At 38.0% G+C, this 27928-nt stretch overlaps 1 protein-coding gene across 6 annotated transcripts in view; it reads left to right on the forward strand.

The window, feature by feature from the left end:
- Positions 1-27928, forward strand: part of PLCZ1 (phospholipase C zeta 1) — a 103475-nt gene that overhangs the window by 17766 nt on the left and 57781 nt on the right. For 3 of the 6 annotated variants that reach the window (XR_011977015.1, XR_011977019.1, XM_072653605.1), the window contains 3 exons: positions 1075-1303; positions 16085-16286; positions 17784-17928. Coding sequence is in view for 1 of the 6 variants with exons in the window: in XM_072653605.1 (XP_072509706.1) it covers positions 1075-1303; positions 16085-16286; positions 17784-17928 (576 nt within the window). In the remaining 5 variants the exon portion in view is untranslated. The remainder of the gene's footprint in view (positions 1-1074; positions 1304-16084; positions 16287-17783; positions 17929-27928) is intronic. The other 3 variants (XR_011977016.1, XR_011977018.1, XR_011977017.1) reach the window with 3 other exon arrangements.

Consider the following 27928-nt stretch of genomic DNA (forward strand, 5'->3'; position numbering starts at 1 on the left):
CTATGCAATTCCTTCCTCTAACCTTATATCAAGAAGTTCTGCACATGGTTGCTAGATTACCCTTCTTAAAACTGTTTTCATTATGCCACTTGACTACTTGAAAAAGGCTGTAAGGGGTCCCCATTGCATATAGGGCAAAGTATAAACTCAGATTGTCATTGGAAGTCCTCTCCAGTATGGCTCCAGCGTACCAAGTGACAATTATCAGCCACTATGCCTCAACCTTCAAATTTTAATTCTACTTACTGCTTCCTGAGTATATTTTGTACATGACTTCCTCCATGTCTGTTGTCATGCCACTCTCCCATCTGGAATGTATTTACTTTTCATGTTTGTTTATCCATATCCTATTAATTTTTCTTGGATCATTTGCATTCCCTACACTTCATGAAGTTTCCCTGACCACTTTTGAAAGTTTTGAAAGTTTATATGACTTAATGTCTCACCCTTCTACTAATTTGAAACGTGATAATATCCTACCTTCAATTATTATTTAATTCAACTGTTTATTTCTTGTTCCCTTAGCTGGTTTGAAAATTCAAAGGTAGTTAGCACTTTTTTAATAGTGTTATAACTATCATACCATAGTATTATTCTAACATTCTAGTAGACCAGGGGTAGGGCTTTGAGGCCACTTGTGGCTCCCTAGGTCCTCAAGTGTGGCCCTTTGGCTGAATTAAAACTTTAAAATTTATTCTATGAAGTTTGGATTCAGTCAAAGGGCCACACTTGAGGACTTAGAGGACCACATATGACCTTGAGACTGTGAGTTCCCTACTCCTTTAATATATAATCAATAATAATCATTGAATGAATTGAAAGAAAATAATCTTTCTCCTCATTTTAATCTACATTTTTTTACTGTGAAATAATATAAGTGATGATCTAAGTTTTGGACTCTTTCCTTACAAAGAGGTTTCACATTTCTATCCATGTGGGTTCTTGACAGTAACATTTTATTTTCTTTAAAATGTAATATATTTTGTACATACAATACTTTGATTTAAAATATGCTTTTTTTTGTTAAAACAAATGCCTATGACACTCCATAAATTCTTTCTTTCTTTTTAGTAGGAAAATGATATACGTAGGAATGGCAAAATAACCATAGAGGAATTTAGAGGAATTTATCGCAATTTTGCCTACAGAGAAGAAGTTGTTGAGATTTTCAATACCTATTCTTCAAACCGCAAAATTCTATCTGAACAAAATCTGACAGAGTTTCTTAGACAAGAACAATATGTTGAGATGAGTAAAACCATTGCCTCTGAAATAATTCAAAAATATGAACCCATCGAAGAAGGTATAATCTATTCTTAACTTGCATTAGAGTTTACATTGAAAAGATTTGTTAAGTTATAGATGAAATATTTTTTTATCAGTCAGTAGTACTGAACTAAAATTTAGTGATGGCCCATATTTGTTTATGTGAAAAGAGTGACATGCCATATTAATATATTCTTCCTTATACAATATTGACCATATTTGGAATGTAACCTTTCTTTTCAAGGAATACCCTTCTTTCCCTTAACTTTTATTTCCAACACATACTTTCTTTTTTTTTTCCTGTGTATCTACTATCTCCCTTCCTTGCTCCCATTTTCACCCTTTCCTCTTATTTTCTTCCTTTCTACTTTCTTTCCTTATGGCCACTACCTATTCTTTATATTCAATATATTTCCCTCTTTCAGGTACATCACTTTGGAGACCACTTATAATTGATAGCTAGATTGACAGTTCAGGGTCTTCCAAAGGATACTCAATGTTCTCTTCCTTTTCTTTTTAATATATTATTCAAGGTTGGCAAGCTGAATAAAATGCTAGAACTATATAGTAATAATAGATGCTAAAAGTGTGGTTGCTTTTTGATTATTCAGTTATGACCTTGTGGACCATATTCTCCATGGAGTTTTCTTGGCAAAGTTACTGGAGTAGTTTACCACTTCCTTCTTCAGTGGATTAAGACAAACAGAGGCCAAGTGATTTGCCCAGAGTCATATAGCTAGTAAGAAGCTGAGACTGGGTTTGAAGTAAGGTCTTCTTGACTCCAGGCCCAGTGCTCTATCCACTAAGCCATCTAGTAGCCATGCTATATAGTAATAATATATAAATACTCATTGTATACTTAAAATTATATACATTCAAAAATGAAGCTGTTATATATATAATATATAATATTATATATTATATATAATATAACATTATATATATTATATATAATGTTATATTATATATAATATATAATATTATATATTATATATATATATATAAAATACTAGCACTAGTTAATCCATGACTTAACACATACCAACATGCAATTGCATATAAGGCATATATTACATGAGCAAACATAATATTGCCATCTGGGTACCTGTTTAACCACTTTGCTTCCTCCTGAACCATAATAAATTTCCTTAATCATAGGTTAGATACTTCTTATTCTCATGAACAATTAACATTGCTGCTGGTGATGGTATAAGCTGACTTAGCACTTTTTAACCTTTGGATTGTACCACAGTGGGTCTCTGATATTTAGTGCCATTCACCTAGATTCTAAACTATTTAGTGACAGCACACTTCCAAGCATTCCTGTTTGATCCTGGGATAGCAAGTCTCACTGTCAATAGATCTTCTACTGGGGAATGCAATCATTTCCTTATGATCACCACTACTGCAGTAGATAATTGGTTCACAGCCTTCCAGACTAGCATCTGTGCTCGGAACGAAAGGCTTCCATGAATCTGCACAGATCAACCTGGTTTATGTATGAGGCAATTCACAAAGTCTTTGAAAGCTTTTTCATATTTGTCTGTCTAGCAATCTCTAAATGGCTTCATAGCATTTAGAAAGAATTAACCTTTCCCACTTCTGTTTCTGATTCTCTTCATATCCATGAGTGAGATTATATAACGCTTTAACCATATCAACATACAGTAAAAATTTGTGATAATAGCTTCCCAAGACCTAAAAATGTTCATAAATCTTACAGTATTTTGGATGTGGCCATTATGGTTTTTTTTCAGTTAGTCTTATGTCTTGCTAATACCCTGTGATTTTTACACTTAATGGAGGTTCTGAAAAACTGGCACTTGTCAATTGATAGCTTTGGACCAGTCTTCTCTCTAGCTGACCTAACATTTTCATTAGAACATTTTCATGTTCTCTCAGTGTCTTTCCATAAACAGTGAGACTATCTAGGTACACCAACACTTCCAGAAAATGTATATCTCTTGCTACTTTTTTCCCATTGGTCACTGGAAAGTATCTTATGACACTGAAATGCCTTGAGGTATATATCCAAATTGTAAAAATCAAATAAAAATTGTTATGTCCTTATCATCTATCATAGGAATCTGAATGTTTTCATGCTCTAAATCCAACACCAACATTGAAAGTTATTGGCAGTCTAAGGAATAGTCCAGGGTTTCTTGAACCCTTGGTATATTATACTGATCCACTTATATTTTCTTGTTCAGAGTTTGGTAGTTTTAGTCTATGCTCCACTATACATAACATATACAGGATACTGGATTCTGTAGTGATGTTGTTGATCAAAAGTTCTTTCAGTTACTGAAGTATCCCATCACAAATAAACATAGATTGGGAGTGGAATCAAGATAATAGAGTAGAGGCAGCAAAGTAGTTGAATTTTTCCAACATTCCCCTCCTCCTCCTAAGAATTTTAAAATAATGCCTAAAATTAAATTCTGGAGGTCTGGGTGAAACACTTTTTTTTCCAGCTCAAGACAACTTAGAATGTCAGAAGGAAATATCTGTGACACTCATCTGGGGGATGGCTCAGAGCATACAATGACAGTACCAGAAGTGAACCTTAGAGGCAGTGTGGGCAGCAGCAGTTTCAAGAGCTCTCAGCCCAGAGATGGTAAGGACAACTGGTCAGAAAGACATTATGGGATACCCTTTTCTGGCACCAGGTACAGGACCTGGTACTGTTCAGCAGCTCTATTGTGCAAATGCGGTTCTGGGTCACAGTTCCAGGGTGGAGAGGATTGCTTGTGGTCAATCTCAAGGGAGCAGGACCTCTGGTCATAGTTCTAAGGCAGAGAGGAGCACTAGTGCTTGCTGCAGCAGGAGATCAGGGGACCTGGTCATGGTCCCAGGGACAAGACAAGCAGTAGAGAGTAGAGACCTTGAATGGGTAAAGATCAAAATGTAGACCAGGAGAGCAATGATCACATCTCCCTGGGTCACACCATCTTGGAAGCACTGAAAACTCACAGATCCCCAGAACTATCTCTGAAAACAATAACACCAAAAAGTCAGAAGCTCGGGACAGTGCCTCCCCACCCCCAGGTGAAAAGAGGGAAGTTTTAAAATAAAATTCATTTGTCAAATAAAGGGTATACTCTAGGGACCTGTAAGTTCTCAGTTCCTCTAAGGTGGCACAATTGGCCTGAGCCCTGGTCTGGGCTTTTCTGCCCAAAATCTGTGAGTAGGAGTCCCTCTCCAGAGCCTCCACCAGCTCCACCATACCAGTGATCCTCCTCATCCCAGGACCGCCACTTAGGACTGAGACTCAGATCAGCTGCTCAATTCCCCCAGGGTCCTTATGCATAGGGCTCCAAAAGTGGAAGCTGCTGAGCAGTGGCTGCTGCTGACCTGGGGCCAGGCGACACCTTGCTCCCCTCTCATTCAGGTGAAAGAGCTTTCTCACTGACCTTTGAAGCTGTCTTTGGCATTTGTGGGTTGAGAAATCTGGGAACTGCAGCTGCTGTCAATGATTCTGCACCATGAAGCCTGCTCCAGTCCTGTCCCTGTCATGTGCTGGGCTGTGGTCTGCTCTGAGCCTGGTGTAATAGACTTTTCCTGTTGGCCTTCCAAGATGTCTTGGGCTGGAAATCTGTTTCACTCTATCATTTTGTGACTTCTGTTGCTCCAGAATTTGTATTTAAATTTATTTATTTAAGTTTTCAACATTCATTTCCACAAAATTTTGGGTTCCAAATTTTCTCCCCATTTCTTCTCTTCCCCACCCCAAAATGCTGAACATTCTAATTACTCCTATCACCAATCTATCCTCCCTTCTAACATCCCTCCCTTCCCTTATCCCCATCTTCTCTTTTGTCCTGCAGGACAAATTTCTATACCCCATTACGTATATTTCTTATTTCCTAGTTGCAAGAAAAATACTCAACAGTTGTTTCTAAATCTTTGAGTTCCAACTTCTCTTCATCCCTCCCTCCCCACCCATTCCCTTTGGGAAGGCAAGCAATTCAATATAGGCCATATCTGTGTAGTTTTGCAAATGACTTCCATAATAGTTGTGTTGTATAAGACTAACTATATTTCCCTCCATCCTATCCTGCCCCTCATTTCTTCTATTCTCTCTTTCGATCCTATCCCTCCCCAAGAGTGCTCCCTCCTCCTACTGCCCTCCCTTCCATTATCCCCCCCACCCTGTTTACCCTCTTCTTCCCCACTATCCTGTATTGTAAAATAGGTTTTCATACCAAAATGAGTGTGCATTTTATTCCTTCCTTTAGTTAAATGTGATGAGAGTAAGCTTCATGTTTTTTCTCTCACCTCTCCCCTTTTTCTCTCTACTGAAAAGTCTTTTACTTGCCTCTTTTATGAGAGATAATTTGCCCCATTCTATTTCTCCCTTTTTCCTCCCAATATATTCCTCTCTAACTGCTTAATTTCATTATTTTAAGATATGATCCCATCCTATTCAATTCACCTTATGCTGTGTGTGTGTGTGTGTGTGTGTGTGTGTGTGTGTAATCCCACCAACTACCCAGATACTGAAAAAAAGTTTCAAGAGTTACAAATATTGTCTTTTCATGTAGGAATGTAAATAGTTCAACTTTAGTAAGTCCTTTATGACTTCTCTTTGCTGTTTACCTTTTCATGCTTCTCTTCATTCTTGTGTTTGAAAGTCAAATTTTCTCTTTCAGCTCTGGTCTTTTCATCAAAAATGCTTGAAAGTCCTCTATTTCATTGAATGACCATTTTTTCCCCTGAAGTATTATACTCAGTTTTGCTGGGTAGGTGATTCCTGGTTTTAGTCCTAGTTCCTTTGACTTCTGGAATATCATATTCCATGCCCTTTGATCCCTTAATGTAGAAGCTGCTAGATCTTGTGTTATCCTGATTGTGTTTCCACAGTACTTGAATTGTTTCTTTCTAGCTGCTTGCAATATTTTCTCCTTGACCAGGGAACTCTGGAATTTGGCCACAATGTTCCTCGGAGTTTCTCTTTTTGGATCTCTTTCAGGTGGTGATTGGTAGATTCCTTGAATACTTATTTTGCCCTCTGGTTCTAGAATCTCAGGGCAGTTTTCCTTGATAATTTCATGAAAGATGATGTCTAAGATCTTTTTTCAATCAAGGCTTCCAGGTAGTTCCATAATTTTTAAATTGTCTCTCCTGGATCTATTTTCCAATGAGATATTTCACATTATCTTCCATTTTTTCATTTTTTTGGTTTTGTTTTGTGATTTCTTGGTTTCTCATAAAGTCATTAGCCTCCATCTGTTCCATTCTAATTTTTGAAGAACTATTTTCTTCAGTAAGCTTTTGAACCTCCTTTTCCATTTGGCTAATCCTGCTTTTTAAAGCATTGTTCTCCTCATTGGATTTTTGAACCTTTTTTGCCAATGAATTAGCCTATTTTTCAAGGTGTTATTTTCTTCAGCATTTTTTTTGGATCTCCTTTAGCAAGGTGTTGACCTGCTTTTCATGTTTTTCCTGCATCTCTCTCATTTCTCTTCCCAGTTTTTCCTCCATCTCTCTTACTTGATTTTGAAAATCCTTTTCAAAATCCTTTTTGAGCTCTTCCATGGCCTGAGCCCATTGAATATTTATTTTGGATGTTTGGGATACAGAAGTCTTGACTTTTATGTCTTTCCTTGATGGCAAGCATTGTTCCTCATCTGAAAGGATGGGAGAAGATATCTGTTCACCAAGAAAGTAACCTTCTATAGTCTTATTTTTTTTCCCTTTTTTGGGCATTTTCCCCAACCAGTTACTTGACTTTTGGATCCTTTGTCAGGAGTAGGGTATACTCTGGGAATCTTTAAGATCTTAGTTCCTCCAAGGTGGCACAATCAAGCGTGTACTGGTCTGGGTGCAGAGAGGGATTTTTGTGCACAGAATCTTAGCAGATACCTCTCCACAGCCACCTGGCCTCCAGTGTTACCAAGTCAGCACCGCGGGCCGATTTTCAGATAGGCTGGATGGGCAGGGCTGCCGTTCAGTGTGAGACAAAGACCAGCTCTCCCAGGGCCTCCACACAGGGCTGAGGCAAGAATCAGCTCCTCAGTGCCCCCAGGGTTTTTACGCTCCAACAATGTATCTGGCTGCTGTGCCTGCTGATGTGGCCTCTGCAGTGGCTGCCTAAGGCCAGAGCTATGGAAGGCCCTTCTCCCTTCCTGGCCTGCTGAAAAAACCCCATCACTGACCTTTGGTGCCTGTGGGTTGAGGGATCTGTGAACCCACTGCTGCTGGGACTGGGGATTCTGTGACTGGAGATTCTGCCCCCAAGGGCTGTTCCCCAAGCTGTGCGCTGAGATCAAGACTGGGCTGAGCTCCACTCTGTGTCCAGTGCAACAGATGTTTCCTGTGGGCCTTTCAAGTCACCCTGGGCTGGAAATCTCCTCCACTCTGTTGTTCTCCACTTCTGCTGCTCCAGAATTTGTTGAGAGTCCCTCTCTCCAGGTATTTTATGGGCTACGTGGGGAGAGCCTCCATATCTGTGTCTTTGTACTCTGCCATCTTGGCTCGGCCCAGAATTTGTTTAGAGCCTTTTTTAAAGGTATTTTGTGGGCTATGAAGGTAGAGATAGAGCAGGTCCATCTTGCTACTCCACCATATTTAACATAAAATTCAAAGTGAAGATAGACTGGAAAAATGAGAAACAACAAAAAGAACATACAATAAGAATCTCCTGTGGTGGCAGGGAAGACCACGACATAAACTCAGAAGAAGACAATAATGGGAAAACGACTCACAAACAAAGCCTAAAAGGAAAAAAGATAATTTGACACAATCCCAACAAGAATTACTATAAGAGTTTTAAAAGAAGAGATTAGAGAAGTAGAGGAAAAATTGGAAAAATTATGAAAAGTGAATTAACAGCTTGGTAAAAGCTGAAGAAAAAACCTTAAAAAATTAAATTGGCTAAGTAGTGAGAGAAGCATAAAAAATTAGCTGAAGAAAAGAACTCTAAAAAGCCGAATAGGCCAAATGGAAAATGAAGTACAAAAGTTCACTGAAGAAAATAATTCTTTAAATATTAGAATTGGGCAAGTAGAAACTAATGACTCTATGAGATGTCAAGAAACAATAAAATAAACTCAAAAGAATGAAAAAATAGAAGAAAATGTAAATACCTCATAAGAAAAGCACTTAGGCAGGAAAGTGTGTCAAGGAGAGATGACTTAAAGCTTATTGACTACACGAAAGAATCAATTTAGATTTTCCCAGAAGGGTCAGGAATCTGTCTACAAGAACTTAATAAGTACTTATTATTTACCAAGTGAAAACAAAGACAGTTTCTGCTCTCAAGCAGCTTATATTTTAATGGAGGAAGACAACACACAAAAAGGAAGTAAAAAGCCTGGTATACGGGAGTGTCCTTAGTATTTTGGTATAAGAAATGGCTGGCCTGGGGACTTTCATCAAATGGAGTTGCTGAATATAGCCATCCCATGAGGAGAAGTTTTTAGGGACTGAGGGTACTTTCTAGGTGTGAATTCCAGGACCAATGCTGAAGTATGATGGAGTAGTCCAGAAGTGGCCTGATGAAAAATGAAGAGCCAATAAGGTAGATTCTGAGTTGCTTCTTGGGATATACCATCTTCTCTTAAAGATTAAGAACATGACTGCCCTCTCTGAGCTCTTTCCTTAATCAATTTTTCTATTCCTCTGGCACTGGAAGGTCACCAAAGTTAAACTTCTAAGGCTCCAAGTTGAAGGGTACAGTACTCTCATGATGGTCATTGATACAACTTCCTATAAGCTTCTGAAAGTATGTAGGTATAGATGGTCAAAATACATAAGCACTGAGCCCTACTTGCTGCTTACTCTACCCTAGTAGGAATTTAAATAGTCTAAAATTGGTTCATATCAATACTTTATAAAAGCAATAACTGCTCAGTTTGGACATTACAACTTCCTCAGGAAACTTCATCTCCTTAGGAAACTCAGACATCTCCTAAATATGGGAAAAATTTGTCATCCAAATCTAGCATGTTCTCATCCTTTCATGAGTTGTCAAGGTATTTTTCACAAATATCTCTCATAGAATAATTACATATAATAATCATTGGTGATCTATTTGTTCAATATATCAGTGTATTCTAATGATCAATCTTTACTACCACTTTTGTGTAATGTTCTATGAGTCCAGATGAGAAGAATTCATTAAAAAATGATGATTCAGACATGCTAACTGTCTTAGGAACCTTGACTCCTAAGCCACTTCTCATTTTCTAATGCTGATTCTTTGAAATTTGCTGTTTTGCACACCAACATTCCTCTATTGGCTATGTGCATCACTTGTGTTCATCTAGGCTACAGGTGTAGAAAATTCTGTTTGTTCTTTGTTTATAGTGGTTGTATCAAGCTGTTGCATCTTCTATTCCTTTGGTTCTTTGTCATTCTAAATAGGACAATTCTATTCCTGGTTCCATATCTTAGTGGACTTCCTGTAGGCTCTTATCATCAGATTTTTTATCAATATGACTCTTGTTTTGCTTCTATTTTCCACACACCAAAAGATGTTTGGTTTTCCCAAGTTAAATCCCTTTTTGCTACTCTGAGACAGTTCTCAAACCAACTGACTCCTTTAAGCAAATAACCAAAGTTTTGTACTTTCTGTTAAAAGAGAAGACTTATTAGGTGTGGCTGTTGCTCTTGATGATATATCATGCTTCTATATGTTTGCTCCACCCTGACCTCATCCGTTTCCTCAGGTTTTACTAACTATTTCCCACCAATCTTTGTAATTAAATGCTCACTGAAATCACAGAATTAGAGGGCTTTTTGATCATGTAATTCCACTGAGCACTCAAATAATTAAATGGACTTTAGCTTAATGAAAAAAGTGGTTGGTTCATTGTTTTCTCTCTTTCTTTCCCTCTCTCACCTTTCTTTTTCTCTCTTCTCTCCTCTCACCTTCCTTTCCCTTCCCTCTCCCCTCTGCATCCTTCCTTATTTCTTTCTCTCATTACATATAGGTAAATAAGTAGCTGGGTTCTTTCTTACTGAACTTGGTTACATCCCCTTAATAGCCATTTTTCTTCTATTCCAAGAGTCACTTCCCTTATCAGAGAAAAAATAATTGAAATACATATTGAGTAACAACACACACACATTATGTTTATATCTATTTTTCTAGAAATATGAATTCACTGGTATAGTATCACAATAAGAATCTGTGATGAGGAGAAACTGAGGCACAAAATTCTAAGCATAATCATTTTATTATCAAGTCTAGCAGGTGCCAATAAAGTGAGATTACAAGCCCCTCAGTGGTCAGGGATTCATTAACAGCAGACAGAGCAGTCTTTTTTACACAGTTGATTACATAAGGTTCAGGGATGCTAAATTAGGATTGTGATTAATCTATAGTAAAAGTGGAGTAAAGGTATAGGGTAGACTTACATTTGGCATAAACATGCTGACTCCCAAAAGGGAGTTTCCAAAGTCCAGGGCAATGGGGAAAACACAGTTAGTCAAACTCTTCTGGAAAGTCTTATGTTAGATAACCCCTTAGACCAGAGTGGTCCAGTGCTAGGCTTGTGATCAGACACAACATTTTATGACCATGTTAACTCATCCTTCCTTCTCCTTTCCAGGGTAAGATTGAGTCCAGCCTGTAGCCTAAAGAAATGGGAAAGTAAGACTCTCATATAGAAGTCAAACTATCTTATAGACTGTAAAATGTCAAAATCTCTTTTTAAATCAACCTAATTCCTATGTACTGATTCCAGTGATTGATTAGATAATTCTCAATCAACAATTAACACACAACAAAGAGGGGTATCAATTTTCAATATCACAATAGGGAACTCCAGTGAGGAGTTCTAGATACTAGATACCAATACTAGATATTAATATAGATCAGCAACTGTTTTGTAATTTAAGTTTTTAGAGTGTTGTCTAGGGGTATTGAGAAGTTAAAGCCAGTGTGGGTCAGAGACTGGTCTTTATCCATTACACACACACACACACACACACACACACACACACACACACACACACACACATATATGTATGATTATTCCATAATGTCTACATGCAAAGCAGTTGGGTGAAATGAATTGGTTGCCTGGATTAAATATTTTTAAGGCCTAGATTTACTCCATACCTTTTCTTTCTTTTTTTTAAATGAACAAGCATTTTATTTTCTTTCTCCATACTTTTTCAATGGGCTAAATAATTTTAGATAGTGCTTCTATTATTGTCTTACCAAACACTTGGAAGCAGCATAACCTGTAGATAGCAAGCTATAGGAGAGAAGGAATGTTGGGGGTGGTGGTAGGAGCTGATAGCTCAAAAATAGCCTTAGTCTGTGTTGGCAGATGTAGCAATAGTCATCTCATGGAGTAATCTTCAAGTTTTGGTTTCCTATGATTTTTTTTTTTTATTTAACTTTTAACATTTATTTTCACAAAATTTTGGGTTACAAATTTTCTCCGCTTTTATCCCCTCCCCCCACCAAACCCAAGCATTCTAATAGCCCCTGTGACGAATCTGCTCTCTCTTCTATCCTCCCTCTCTGCCCTTGTCTCCGTCTTCTCTTTTGTCCTGTAGGGCCAGATAGCTTTCTTTACCCCTTAACCTGTATTTCTTATTTCCTAGTGGTAAGAACATTACAGTTGATCCTAACACTTTGAGTTCCAACTTCTTTAGCTCCCTCCCTCTCCACCCCTTCCCTTTGGAGGACAAGCAATTCAATATAGGCCAAATCTGTGTAGTTTTGCAAATGATTTCCATACTAGTTGTGTTGTATAGGACTAACTTTATTTCCCTCCATCCTATCCTGTCCCCCATTACTTCTATTCTCTTATGATCCTTTCCCTCCCCATGAGTGTCGACCTCGGATTGCATTCTCCTCCCCATGCCCTCCCCTCTATCCTCCCCCCCACCCTGCCTGTGCCCTTGTCCCCCACTCTCCTGTATTGTGAGATAGGTTTTCCTATCAAAATGAGTGTGTATTTTATTCTTTCTTTTAGTGGAATGTGATGAGAGTAGACCTCATGTTTTTCTCTCGCCTCCCCTCTTTATCTCTCCACTAATAAGTCTTTTGCTTGCCTCTTTTATGAGAGATAATTTGCCCCATTCAATTTCACCCTTTCTCCTCCCAATATTTCTCTCTCACTGCTTGATTTCATTTTTTTTTTAAGATATGATCCCATCCTCTTCAATTCACTCTGTGCACTCTGTCTCTATGTATGTGTGCATGTGTGCATGTGTGTGTGTGTACTCCCACCCAGTACCCAGATACTGAAATGTTTCAAGAGTTACAAATATTGTTTTTCCATGTAGGAATGTAAACAGTTCAACTTTAGTAAGTCCCTTATGACTTCTCTTTGCTGTTCACCTTTTCATGGTCCTCTTCATTCTTGTGTTTGAAGGTCAAATTTTCTTTTCAGCTCTGGTCTTTTCATCAAGAAAACCTGAAAATCCTCCATTTCATTGAAAGACAATTTTTTCTCCTGAAGTATTATAGTCAGTTTTGCTGGGTAGGTGATTCTTGGTTTTAGTCCTAGTTCCTTTGACTTCTGGAATATCCTATTCCATTCCCTTCGATCCCTTAATGTAGAGGGTGCTAGATCTTGTGTTATCCTGATTGTATTTCCACAATACTTGAATTGTTTCTTTCTAGCTGCTTGCAATATTTTCTCTTTCACTTGGGAATTCTGGAATTTGGCCACAATGTTCCTAGGAGTTTCTCTTTTTGGATCTCTTTCAGGTGGTGTTCTGTGGATTCCTTGAATATTTATTTTGCCCTCTGGTTCTAGAATCTCAGGGCAGTTTTCCTTGAAAATTTCATGGAAGATGATGTCTAGGCTCTTCTTTTGATCATGGTTTTCAGGTAGTCCCAGAATTTTTACATTGTCTCTCCTGATTCTATTTTCCAGGTCAGTTGTTTTTCCAATAAGATATGTCACATTATCTTCCATTTTTCCAATCTTCTCGCTATGTTCTGTGATATCTGTCTTTCTCACAAAGTCCTTAGCATCCATCTGTGCCATTCTAGTTTTGAAAGAACTATTTTCTTCAGTGAGCTTTTGAATCTCCTTTTCCATTTGGCTAATTCTGCTTTTGAAAGCATTCTTTTCCTTATTGGCTTTTTGAACCTCTTTTGCCAGTTGAGTTAGGCTAGTTTTCAAGGTGTTAATTTCTTCAACATTTTTTTGGTTCTCCTTTAGCAGGGAGCTGATCTGCTTTTCATGCTTCTCTTTCATCCCTCTCATTTCTCTTCCCAGTTTTTCCTCCACCTCTCTAACTTGATTTTCAAAATTCTTTTTGAGCTCTTCCATGGCCTGAGCCCATTGGGTGGGCTGGGACACAGAATCCTTGATTTCTGTGTCTTTGCCTGATGGTAAGCATTGTTCTTCCTCATCAGAAAGGAAGGGAGGAAATGTCTGTTCTCCCAGAAAGTAACCTTCAATAATTTTATTTCTTTTCCCTTTTCTGGGCATTCTCCCCAGCCAGTGGCTTGACCTCTGGATATTCTCCTCACACCCACCTTGCCTCCTGGTCCTCCCAGCCAGTGTTTGGGGACTGAGATTCAAATGCTGCTTCCAGCCTTAGGGCTTTTGGCGGGGGCAGGGCTGCTATTCAGTGTGAGAATTAAGTTCAGATGGTCAGGTCAGGGCAGGGCCTCCTCTCAGGCTCAGTTCCCTCAGGGGGTTTATGTACAGACCTTCCACAATGGATCCAGGCTTCCGCCCGCTTGGGGAGCCCCTGTCTGCAGCTGCCTCTCAGCTTCTATCTCCTGGGGGGGGGGGGCCCGAGCCATGGGGGCACCCCACTCCCCTCTCGACCCGCCAAAGAGACTCTCTCACCCACCCCCGTCACCTGTGGGTGGATGGGCTTGTGCCGCCACTGGAGATCCCATCCCTGAAGCCTGCTCGGGTCTGTACCTCTCGGAGCCACGGCTGCTGCAGGTCTGGGCTGGGCTCTGCGTCTGCAGCACGACGGACCTTTTGCGAGAGGTTTGCAGGTCCCTCTGTGGGTGGAGGGACCCGCGTGGCCGCTGGAGATCCCGTCCCGGAAGCCCGCTCGGATCTTTTCCTCACAGTGTCGCGGCCGCTGCAGGGCTGCCCTCTGCTCCCAGTCCCGGCGCCCAGTCCGCAGCGCAAAGGACCCCCCGCGAGAGGTTTGCAGGTCTCTCCGGAACAGAAATCTCCCTCGCTCCAATATTTCGTGGCCTCTGGGTGCAGGATTCACCGTGAGTTGGTCCCCTCTAGCCGTTCTGTGGGTTGTGGGTTCGGAGCTATGTGTATGTGTGTCTTTCTACTCCGCCATCTTGGCTCCGCCCCCGGTTTCCTATGATTTTTGCAGCTTTATTAGCTACCTCCAGATATGATAGGTTATAATAGTTCTAATTTTTTTGAGGCAAAGTAGAGCTAGAATTGACCTCAAATCTGGGAAGCTGGTTTCAAGTATTGCATTTAGCAGATATTGGCTGTGTCACCTTAGGCAATTCACTAATCCTTTCATTACCCTATGACTTCTTTAAGACTGTAGGTTACAGAAAAGATGCTGGCCTGCATTAACAGATGGAGTTTCTTCTCTCAGAGTTTCTTATACAAATGAAATCACAGGTCCAGCTGCTATTGAATTTCTGACCCTTATTTTTGTCTATTCATTCACTGGACCAACATTTATTGTGCTCTTTTTGTATCTGAGACTTTATAAATATACACTCTTATACTCATCCCTTGGTTACTGTTATGCTGTACAGACTTACCAAAGTCAAATTGAATTGTGATATTATTATCTAAGACACTGGCTAGCCCCAATTTCAACTCCATTTTAGCATCATCCATAAACAACAAATAAATTTAATTAAAACAACTATTGTAATTTATTTCCCCATATTTTGAAGTACACTTAAATATATCCATTCTACTGACTACATGAGAACAAAGGACTATAAACATTTGCAAATGATAGCTGATATAATTTATAATGTCTTTCATGCCATATAATACCATGTCCTTTAATTTACACAGTCTCTGACATAGAAGGTCTCACAAATAGAAGTCTCACAGGTATATGCACTGTATGGTGCTATCCAAGGTTATAGAAAATGAAGAAGAAGCTATTCTTGCAGTCAAGCTGTTTGTAATAAATAAGCAAACTCCTAACATTAAAGAAGTTACCTATGGAAGTGTATGTATAGGAGATGTTCCTAAAAAATTACAGTAGTTGATTTTCTTTCTTAATCATAGTTGAGTCCCCTGACAAATATTTTTGAAAACTAAAAACTAAATAGTGAAGTAAATACTACTTGGTTTACTATTGAAAAATATAATGATCTTTTATAGATTTTTTAGGTCAAAGGAAGTACCTATGGCATATTTTTGGGCAGTTAGTTCACACAGTGGATAGAAGATTTGAAATCAGTAAGAAATACTTGTCTATGTGACCCTGGTCAAGTTATATAACTTTGTAGGCCTAAGTTTCTTCATATCTAAAATTAGGATAATAATGGTACCTTCTCCCAGAACTGTTGTGAAGATCAGATGACTGTATATGCAAAGGACTTTGCCAGGCTTAGAGAAATGTATGAATGCTGGCTATTATATTTTAAAATGCTGGAACAAATTTATATGGATTTTATATACTTTGCTTCCTGATGATGAAATAAGAATAAAATCATTTGAGATACTTAATTGAGAAATTTTATTAAATTAATTTTGAACTAGAAGATCTTAGAGTTAACTTATTCAAATGCGTATACTAGGACAATTGGAAATTCTAGTGATTTTAACAATATATTAATATTTTAGGGATAACATCCACTGCTAAATATATCTGCAATAAACATGCTTTTAATTGGTAAAAATAATTTGTGCTTTCTTTTTAATATTTCTTGTAGTGAAAAAACAACACCAGATGACAATCGAAGGATTTATAAGATATATGAACTCGAATGATTGCTTGCTATTTAAAAAGAGTTGCACGCATGTTTATCAAGATATGACTCGTCCTTTAAGTGATTACTTTATTTCTTCTTCTCATAATACCTACCTGATTTCTGGGCAGTTAATAGGGCCAAGTGACCTCTGGGGCTATGCAAGGTATTTATTTTTGCATTTAATTTGTTTTAAATATAATTTCTGACCAACTCAAAGAATAGAAATAATGTTTTCCATTTAGATAGCACATAATTTTTTTTTAAAGTACATTCATGTGTACTATTTCATTTGCTACCTGTTGTAACAAATCTATACAATTTTGAACAATTCCTATTGATTTATACTCTCTGTATCATCACAGCTATGTCTGAAATTAGGAGAAATGTCAAATTGGAAGCAGTTTTCAAAATTACATAAAAAGATAAGTGTTTATAAAACATGCGCTTTCTAGTAGTAAAAAGTGTGGCAAATTCAATCTATAAAATTAAGATAACTTCTTTGAATTTAAAGCTAGAATTCAGATCTAGCCAAAATCTTTGATGCCAAATAACATAGGCCAATAATAAGGGACTTGATGCATAACAGATTTTAGAAATTCAGTGGAGTAGAAAGTGTTCTTTGTGGCTCTTTGATGGAACTCAAACCCAATACCAATACAGAATTTCTAAACAAAAATATTTGCTAATCTCTTCACCTCCAGCTGCAGAGAATGTGTGAATCAGGTGAGAAAGTGAGCTCCAGAGGCTCAGGCCCTGATCCATCATTCTTAGAGGTAATGTTTTCTAAAATCAGTATGGAGTAGAAGCTGAACAAAATTGTGACATAGGTGAAACTCACCTTTGGCTTCGCTAGCATCAGCATTCATGTTTACACTTTCAGTGTTCCCTACAAATACTTCCCTCCCCTGGGCATCCAGGATTCCTAATGTCTCTCCATTTTACTGACAATCAAAATCTGCCTCCTGGGTAAGATGAGATGAATTAAATTTCACTAAGATGTAAATGACTAATGAAACGATCATAAAAGAGTAGAGAATTTCTAGAGTTGCGAGAGATCCAAGATTATCCCTTTTAAGAGGTATTCACATTTTAATAGGAAGAAACACCTCAAACTAAAGGAGGAAAAAAAATGTCTGACTGTGGAATTTGGTGAATCAATAAGACAATGTCACATTGCATCTCAGTGGCAGAGATACTGTAGTCATTTGTCATTTCCTTCTTCAGCTCATTTTGCAGAAGAGGAAATTGAGGCAAACAGGGTTTAGTGACTTGCCCAGGGTCACACAGCTAGTCAGTGTCTGAGGTTGGATTTGAGCTCTAGAAGAGGAGTCCTCCTGACTCTAGGTCAGGCACTCTATCCACTGTGCTACCTAGCTGCCCAAATGAAACCTAAGAAGTGATAAATTGAACATTTGAATAGGTTGGGAGATGCAGGGAAGTTTTTGATCTTATCCCAATCAGATCCGTATAGTACGCCTTTGCTGGTTTCCCAGAAGTCTTGTGAAGTCAATTAGATTTTGTCAATTTTTAGGACAAATGTAAAAATGTTTTAAAAAGGAAAAAAAATATTTTGGGGTGATCTGTTATTCTAGGTTATTTATTAACATATTTATTACCTATGTGAGATGTCTGAGAAGTATTTTGTTTTAATTTTATTCAGTGCCCTTGTGAAAGGATGCCGTTGTTTAGAAATTGACTGCTGGGATGGATCACAAAATGAACCTGTTGTATATCATGGGCGTACACTAACAAGCAAGATTCTGTTTAAAACTGTCATCCAGGTGATCAACAAGTATGCATTTATGGTGTGTATGTACTGTTGTTAAAATGTAATAACCTAATCCAGGCTCTTAGTAGTACTATTAGCTTTAAACAACAATAATCAGGTTAGATTATTAGATAAAATGGCAAGCATATTTTACCAACATTATAAATTCACAGAATCTGAGTAGAAAGAGACTGTAGAAAACTAGTTCAATCCATACCTGAATAGCAATACCCCCTACAACATATCTAACAGGTAACTATCCATTTTTTCTATCCATTTGAATACTTAATAGGGAGAGAGAACTCTCCACCTCCTAAAGCCATGGTATTCTATTTTGGGATTACTCTTAATTAGGAACTCCCTATTGTTAAACCTAGATTTTCCTCCCTGCAACATTTATCCAATGCTCCAAGTTCTGCCCTATTTGACCCAAGTGGAACAAGTCCAGTTTCTCTTCCTTCAAATTCTTGAAAGCAATTCTCATATCCCTCTCTTAGTCTTCTCCAAGTGAAACATGTTCATTTGTTTCAACTGAGCCTCATATGGAATTATTCTTCATTATTCTGCTAGCCCTCCTTTGAGTGTTCTTATCAAAATGGTGGCTATATTGAACACAGAACTTCAGATGTTGTCTGGCAAGGACTTGGTACAGCAGGACTCTCTCCTCCTTACATTTTTGGGCACTAAGCCTCTCTTAAAACAGCCTAAGATTATGTTAGCTTTTCTTGGTTGTTGCATCACACTGTTGACCCATGTTGGATTTGCTCTAAAATCCTGTATGTGTAATCTATATCTTAATCCCACAACCTATAAGAGAGACAGATTTTTTATACTTTGTATGTATGTCCCCAGTCTAGTAGACACTTGTTACATATTTATTCATTGAATGCTTGGTTAAGGACATCTCTTCAATATCTCCTAAACTCTCCTTTTCACTACTCTTATAGTTACTCCTATAGTTTAGATCTTAATCATCTTTTGTCTATGTGATTCAATCAATCAACAAGCTTTTTTGTACTTGATCCTGGAGCCTATAGAGAGAGAGCCACTGGAGTTTACTGAGGGACAGGGCATGACCCGATCAGACTTGTGCTTTAGAGAAATCACTTTGATGGCTGAATGGAGGATGAATTGGAATGAGGAGAGAGTTGAGGTAGGCAGACCCACCAGCAGGCTATTGTAATCATGCAGGTGTGAGGCATTAAGGATCTACATTAGAGTGGTGGCAGTGTCAGAGGAGAACAGGAGGCCTGGTGGAGAGAAGCAGTGAAGGTGAAATTTATAGGCTTTAGCAACAGATTGAATATGTTGAGGGTGGGGTGGAGTGAGAGATAGTGAGGATCTAAGGATGATAAATACAATGTAAGCCTGAAGAACTGGAAGGTTAGTGCCAAATTTAGTTAGAAAAGGGGCCCCTAAATCATACACAAGGATCCCTGAAGGCCACATATTGACTAAGAAAATCACTTGAGTTCTCCCTCAAACCCCTCCAAATACCTGTAAAAATGACTCTAAACAAATTCTAGAGCAGCAGAACCCACAAAATGACAGAGTAAAACAAATCTCCAGCCCAAGACAGACTGGAAGGTCTACAGGAAAGGTCTTTTGCATCAGGCTGGGAGCTGAGTGCAATTCAGTGTGGGCTGCGCTGGTACAGATGGGGCCAGAGGAAGCCTCAAGGGACTGAATCATTGGCAGCTGTGGTGGTTTTCAGATTTTTTTTTTTTTTTGACCCATAAATGCCAAAGACAGCATAGAAGGTCAGTGGGAAAACTCTGTTGGACCTGGGTGAGAGAGAAGCTTAGTTTAGCCTTAGCTGGGGGGTGGGGTAGGGGTAAGGGTGCATGAGAAGAGGGGCAGAGATGGTGGCAGAGCAGCAGCAGCTGCTTCTGGAGCTTGGGGCCTACAGAGAGTATGGGGGTGGAGTGGCTGATCAGAGGGGGATTGCAGGGATGTCTCTGCTGATGCTGAGGCAGGATTCTCTTGTTTTGTCCTTGGATCTGGGTCACAGTCTTGGTTGGTGGTCCTGGGGCAAGGAGGAGCGGTGGTGTGGCAGATCTTTTGACTGCAGTGAAGATGGAATCCTCCTCACAGTTCCAAGGCAGAAAAGAATGCTTTTGGTCACTCGTAGACAAGAGGACCAGAGGACCAGAGCACAGGACAGGAAAGGAGTAAACACCTTTCCTTTGATCATACCACCTTGGAAGAACTAAAAATTTGTGGACCTCTAAAGTTATCTCTGAAAATAGTTGCACAAAATCCCTGAAGTTTGGGACAGGATACCCTATACACTAGAAGCAGAGTCCTACTTTAATAAAGAGTTAGAAAGTCAAGTATTTGGCTGGGAAAATGAGCAAACAGCATAAGAAAAAACCTCAGACTATAGAATCTGACTTTGGTGACAAAGATTAAAACATACAACCAGAAGAAGACAACAAAGTCAAAGCTCCTACATCAAAAGCCTCCAAGTAGGCCGTGGAAAGGCTCAAAAAGGATTTTAAAAATTAAGTAAGAGAAGTAGAGGAAAAATTGGGAAGAGAAATGAGAGTGATGAAAGAAAATCAAGAAAAATGAGTCAACAGCTTGCTAAAAGAAAACCTTCAGTATTATCTATGTTCTATTGTATTTTTATTTATTTTGGTCAATAGTTCTCAAGTATATTTTAATCTGATTTATCATTCTAGAATATTATGTCTGACATGTCTGACACCTCTGCTTTACAATAATAAGGAAGTTAGGAGGGAGGAGATTTAGAGGAGGAAACATAATGAGTTTGGTTTTGAAAATGTTGAGTTTGAGATGTCTACCACGGACACGTGGTTCAAAATGACTGAAAGGCAGTTGAAGGTACAAGCCTGGAGGTCAGCAGAGAAGTTATAAGGCAAATATGTAGATCTGAGAATCACTAGTAACAGAGGTGGTTATTAAGTCCATGTATGCTGATGAAATCATCAGGTGAAATAGTATAGAGGGAGAAGAGAAAAGGGTCCAGGACAAAACCCTATTGGGCCCCTATGATTAAAGGGTGTCATATGGGAGACAATTTAGCAAAAGAGAGAGGGGTGGTCAGATAGGTAGGAGAAGAACCAGGAGAGGGTGGAGCCCCTCAAACCTAGAATGTCACAACAGACAGTGACCAGCCCTGTCAAAGGCTGCAGAGAGGTCAAGGAGGATGAGGATTGAGACGAGGCCGTTGAATTTGGCAATTAAAAGATCAATTAAGAGAACCACAATCCTTTATCTTATGATCTAATACCCATCCACATGAAGCAGCAAACTCATGGATTCTGGTAAAGTTTCTCATACACTAATCAAAGCCAAAAGCACAGGCTTAACAACTTTGCAAAGCCAATTATGTAAGGTGAGGCTTATTTTCCCCCTTTCATTTTCTTTCACTACTTCAGCCAATTATAATGCAATAAAATAATGTATATATCTTGGAGTTGAGGTAACAGAAATTATCATGTCTCTCTACAATCACTGTTCTAAAACCCCTGGGAATAGAGAAAAACAGATAAAACCTCACTAATATTTATCATTGAGAGAATCTTCCTTGAACATAAGAAACCATCAACTGATCTTACACCTCAACTACATGCCAATATAGGAGCCCCAAAGAATTGTCCATACAGATCTCTAGTTCTCTATAGCCTCAGAGGACTCTAAATAAAGTTTTCCCATAAATGTCATTGAGATACATATTTATTATATATCTTTTCCTTCTTTAGTCAGTCCCCTGGTTTGCCATTTACTGCCAAGTAATAATGAAAAATGGTCAGAAAGCCTTTAATTCTCTCTTTAATTTTTCCCTATGGTCTTAGAATAGGACTAATTTAGGTAGTCCATAATTCTCAGAGACATAGCATCACTGTAAATATAATGGTGCTTGAAAGTACTGTGTGTGTGTGTGTGTGTGTATGTGTGTGTGTGTGTGTGTGTGTGTGTGTGATCTTGGAGTACTTTGATTTCACTACAAAAAATGCCCAATTTTTCGAATCCTATCTGGCCCTCTCTTTCCTTGTACTTCTTTTATTTCTTGGTATACTTTATTGTCCATAGGCAATTCTTGTCTAAGATATGTGAGTTGATGCACTAACTCAACAATCCTCCACCCAAATACATTTCATAATCTTTACAATGTGCATTCTTCATCTTCTTGGTTTTTCCGTGCCAAATGTTAGGTCAATCTCTTGGTTGTCTATAGATCTAATTTGAGAGCCTATGCAATATCTTGAACTATAAGAATCTTGACTTTATTTTTATATTACAACAATATTTTAGTTAAATAAAAAGACAACTCACTACTTTCTCCTTAGAGAGGCACACAAAACAGTTTCTATCAGTTTTAATTGCTTAGCCCTATAAAGTACCTGTTGGTAGTCTAATTGGTATAACTCAAAATCAGTAAATTAATTTAGGTAGTTTGATTATTTATATAGAATATATTATGTATATTACTTATACATTAAGTTGGCATGTCCCAACAATGCACAAGGATTATTCTTCTAATTACTTAAGACATTCTGTACTTCTTTAAAAGTATTTTCATCTTGTACTCAAAGGGGGTGATCTTTAATATAGCTGTTAAAACTATGAAATTCTTTCAAGAATTATTGATTCTTATTCTTTGCATATACAGACACATACAAATTTTGGTACTGGTTCTTAGTTTTACATGTTTGTTATTTTCGTGTATGTGTATATATGTATATTTTATTGAACATCAGACCCCTGTAAGAGGTAATTCCATGTAAAGATTTTTCTTACTTGATGGTTCTCTTTTTGTCCCAGCTATACTAATTTAATCTATGCAAAATATTTTCAATTTTATATAAGTGAAATTATTTATCTTTTGTCATTACCCTTCTCCCTTGTTTAAGTCAGAACTCTCATTCTAAGCATAGCTCTGGAATTCATGTGAGCTTTTTTTCTTCAGAATTCTTGATTCTTTGGCCATTACAATTCAGGTCACAAAACCATTTTACATTTATTGTTGCATATGGTATAAGGTACAGAGACATTGTGGTATAATGAATACAGAGCCAACCTTAGAGTCAGAAGGATATAAATTTAAATCCCATCTTTGATACATACTGTCTGTGTAAACCAGAACAAATAATTTTACTTCTCAGTGCCCCAAGCATTTATTTTCTAAAACTATAATTTTCAGAGAAATGATTGACCTGCCTTAATAGAGCTAGTTTCTTCATTCTGAAGTCCCTATACCAATGAAATCACAGGTCTGATGCTAAAAAATGATATATTATTGGCCTTAGCCCAATTTTTTGCTAAACTACTTTTCATTCCTGCCCCCACCCCCAGATGTTCTTGCTTAATAGGGAGTTCTTTTTCAAATAATTTTTGTTCTCTTTTAATAATTGAGTTGTTTCTGATTCTTGCTTGTCTATTTGCTTCCACTGATCTGCTTTTCTATCTTTAAAACCAATATCAAGTAATTTTAATGATTTCAGCTTCTTAATAGCCATTGAATCCTGGAAGAGCAATTCTTCCTTTATTCCTATGTTTTTCCTTATTTTCCTTGAGATTCTGGACTTTGTCCCTCCAAATGAACTTTGTTACTTGTTTAGCTCTACAAAGTACCAATTGGTAATCTAATTGGTATAACTCTAAATCTGCAAATTATTTTAGGTAGTGTGATTATCCATTATATATTATACATATTACTTATACATTAAGTTGGTATGGTCCAATCATGCACAATGATTATTCTTCCAATTCCTTAAACCATTCTATATTTCTTTAAAAAGTGCTTTGTAATTACACTTATGAAAGTCTAGAGTGTGCCTTAGTAGATTGACTCTCAAATATTTATGTATTTTGTAGCTACTTTGAATAGGACTTCTCTTTTTATTATTTTCTTTTGGATTTGGTTATTGTTGTGTCTACATGCTGATGATTTTCATAAATTAACTGTATGCTATGACTTTACTGAAGATTAGATTCTTTGCTGTTTCTCTTGGATTTTCTAAGTAAACCACCATGTAATCTGCAAAGAGGCATAATTTGTCTCTTCTTTTCCTATGCTTATGGCTTTAATTTCTGTCTCTTATCTTGTTGCTGCTGTTAGCATTTTTAGAACTATGCGGGGAAAAAAAGGATAGGGGTCTTTCTTGCTTTACTCTTACATTTTATTGGAAAATCTTTTAGTGTATCTCTATTGCAAAAAAAAAAAATGTTAGTTTCTCCCAACCAGGGAGTCACACTCTGGAGTTTTAAGAGACACACACAAACTTCATTAGGGCAGATTGAAAAGAAGGATCAGGAAGCAATAAGCTGAAATGGGAAATATTGGTGGTATAGGAGCAATGCCTGGCAGAAGAAACTGAAAAAGAATAAAAGAGAGTTAGAACTGAAAGAAGGGAGGAATTGTGACACAGAAAGGGGAGGACAAGGTGGGCCATACAGCTTTTTAGGCAGATGATGATGATGATGACGACAGCGTCAATGATAAGCTAGCATTTATGTAGTATCCACTATGTGCAAGCCACTGCACTAAAGACTTTACAGATATCTCATTTGGTTTTCACAGCAGCCCTGGTAATTAGGTGCTATTATCATCTCTATTTTACAGTTGAAGAAACTCAGGCAAATAGGGGTTAAGGGACTTGCCAAAGTTTCACACAGATAATGTCTGAGGCTGGATTTGGACTCAGGTTTTCCTACACTATCTGCTATGCTGTAAGATACATAGCTATATCTCAGAAACTAGAACTGAGGATGACAACCTCCAGTAGCTTCAGTCCAAGTGCATGATTCTGAGGTACTTAGAGATGCTATACAGTTCACTTTGATCTCTCCCTTTTCTGATTCTGCTTTCCCCTATCCCTTATGTGCCTTCTCTTTAATGTTTTTTTTCTGTCAGGTGTTGCTCCTGTACAAATGATTACTGTTTAGGTCATTATGTCCTGAAAGGGACTGGGGATGCTATCTCCCTGGTGCTTCCTATCAGTTTTATTTGTTGAAAGCTGCGTATGTCTTTTAAAACTCTCAGGTGTGATTCAAATCTCTTCCATTTCAAAGACTAGAGTAGTTAAAGTCACTTTAAGGCCTTTAAGTCACTTTAAGGGAATGCTTATCCCCTTAAAGTATAAACCCCAGTGGATCCAGTCTGCCATGAATTCAGGATTGCAAAGTATATCTGGCTATATCTCCTTCCCCAGGGATCTAGGGGTAAAATCGATAGGGTTGAGGTCACTTTATTTAATATTATAAGCTTGGGTACCTATTCTGGGTGTGTTTCCTCCACTGTTAACCAACAGTGCCTAGGGACCCAGTTCCATTTAACCAATTAGCTTTTACAAGGGAATATTAACTTCTAAGACATAGCAAGAATTACAAACATTGTAAATTCTTCTAAGTAAGAATGTAAGTTCCTGGAGATCTTTGCACCTATTTATCTTTGTATTACCAACACACAAACATTGTCCACCCCCCAGTAGCTTACAGGCACAATTCTTCCCTCTATCATCTCTGTCATTGGGGACAATGAGCTCGGTTTAATGCTGGTTTTTACATAATGTTGATCTTACCAAATTCACATTCAGATGTGGCATGATTAATGGATGAGTCCTCTCCTTAGCAATCACTGGGATGAGTCCTTGCTCCTTGAGGAGATGATGTTGGGCTCTCTGAAAAACTCATCTTGGACTCAACTCCTGAACTCCCAGATGGCTTACTGTCCTGATGTCTTGAAACTCACAAGGCTGTAGACTCCAGATTAATTTACTTCACCTAAAGTGAAAAATTAAGGCAAAGGATTGGAGCCTGTTTTTATGGAGCCACATGTTGGCCTCAGGTGGGGAGAGGGTCTGACACTTCTCCCCTTAATCACTTATACAATACTTAATCATACTTCAGTTTCTATAAGGCACTTCCTTTACATGTTCTCATAGCTCTATCAGAAGCACAGTCTACTCTGTGTGTGTGTGTGTGTGTGTGTGTGTGTGTGTGTATGTATGTGTGAGTGTGTGTGTAAAATTGCATCAGTGGCACTGCGACCATGCTTTCAGGATTGGAACTTACTGTTCAGTCCTCTGTTACACTAGAATGTTAATTAGTTCTCAAGCCCCTCCCACCTGTGCCACATCTCTATCCCTTTGGACAGATAATTCCCCCATAGCTGGAATGACCTCTTCATCTCTACCTCTTAGAAACCCTGACATCCTTCAAGGTTCAGTTCAGGTGCCAACTTCTAAGAGAAGCCTCTTCTGATTACTTGAGTGTTTTTTCCTTTGGAAAATTACCTTGTATATTCTTACCTGTGCATATGCTTTTGCCTTCCTGTGAATTCCTGTAATTAAGTAAGACATTAAACTCCTAGACATTTTTGTAACTATTTGTCTTTTTATCTCTATGAATTGCATATAGTAAATGTTTTATACATGTTTATTGAATTAGCAGAATCCTTTGAAAATGTCACCTTTGTTTTTGTTTTTTCCAATTTATTTATTTTTAGTTTTCAACATTCATTTCCACAAGATTTTGAATATCAAATTTTCTCCCCATCTCTCCCCTCCCCCTATCCCAAAACATCATGCAATCTGATTACCCCTTTCCCCAATATACCCTCCCTTCTATCACACCTTGCCCATCTCTTATCCCTATCTTGTCTCTTTTCTTGTAGGGCAAGATAGAATTCTACCCCCCATTACCTGTATTTCTTATTTCCCAGATTCATGTAAAAACAATTCTCAACATTCGTTCCTAAAACTTTGACTTCTAACTTCTCTCCCTTCCTCCCTCCCCACTCATACCCACTGAGAAGGCAAGCAATTCAATGTAGGCTATATATCTGTATTTTACTAAAGGCTTCCATAATAGTCCTGTTGTGAAAGACTACCTATATTTCCCTCCATCCTATCCTGGATTATATTTATTTATAAATACAATTTATTTATTTATTCTATTTATTCTTTTCTCTCTTTTGAACTTATCCCTCCCTAAAAGTGTTTACTTCTAATTACCCCCCTCCTCTTATTTGCCCTCCCTTCTATCATCCCCCCACACCCTACTTATCCCCGTCTCCCCTACTTTCCTATAGCATAAAATAGATTTTCATACCAAACTGAGTGTGCATATTATTCTCTCCTTAAGCCAAATGTGATGAGTAAGCTTTCACTTTTTCCCTTTCACCTCCCCACATTTCCCCTCCATTGAAAAAGCTTTTTATTGCCTCTTTTATGAGAGATAACTTGCTCTATTCCATTTCTCCCTTTCTCTTCCCAATATATTCCTCTCTCACCCCTTAATTTTATTTATTTAGATATCATCCCTTCCTACTCAACTCATACTTTGCCCTCTGTCTGTACATATGCATATAATCCCTCCAACTACCCAAATGCTGAGAAGAGTTTCAAGAGTGACAATATTATCTTTCCATGTAGGAATGTAAACATTTCAGCTTTAGTAAGTCCCTTATAATTTCTTTTTCCTGTTCCCCTTTTCATTCTTCTCTTGATTCTTGTGTTTGAAAGTCAAATGTTCTATTCAGCTCTGGTCTTTTCATCAAGAATGCTTGAAAGTCCTCTATTTCATTGAATGACCATTTTTCCCCCTGAAGTATTATACTCAGTTTTTCTGGGTAGATGATTCTTGGTTTTAGTCCTGGTTTCTTTGACTTCTGGAATATCATATTCCAAGCCCTGTGAACCAGATCCTGTGTTAAACTGATTGTATTTCTATGGTACTTGAATTGTTTCTTTCTGGCTACTTGCAATGTTTTCCCCTTGACCTGGGAACTCTGGAATTTGGCTACAATGTTCCTAGGAGTTTCTCTTTTTGGATGTCTTTAAGGAGGTGATTGGTGTGTTCTTTCAATATTTATTTTACCCTCTGGTTCTAGAATCTCAGGGCAGTTTTCCTTGATAATTTCATGAAAGATGATGTCTGGGCTCTTTTTTTGATCATGACTTTCAAGTAGTCCCATAATTTTTAAATTGTCTCTCCTGGATCTATTATCTAAGTCAGTTGTTTTTTCCAATGAGATATTTCACATTGTCTTCTATTTTTTCATTCTT

The sequence above is a fragment of the Notamacropus eugenii genome, chromosome 3 (genome assembly GCF_028372415.1).
Source record: "Notamacropus eugenii isolate mMacEug1 chromosome 3, mMacEug1.pri_v2, whole genome shotgun sequence".
In the NCBI taxonomy this organism is placed as follows: domain Eukaryota; kingdom Metazoa; phylum Chordata; class Mammalia; order Diprotodontia; family Macropodidae; genus Notamacropus; species Notamacropus eugenii.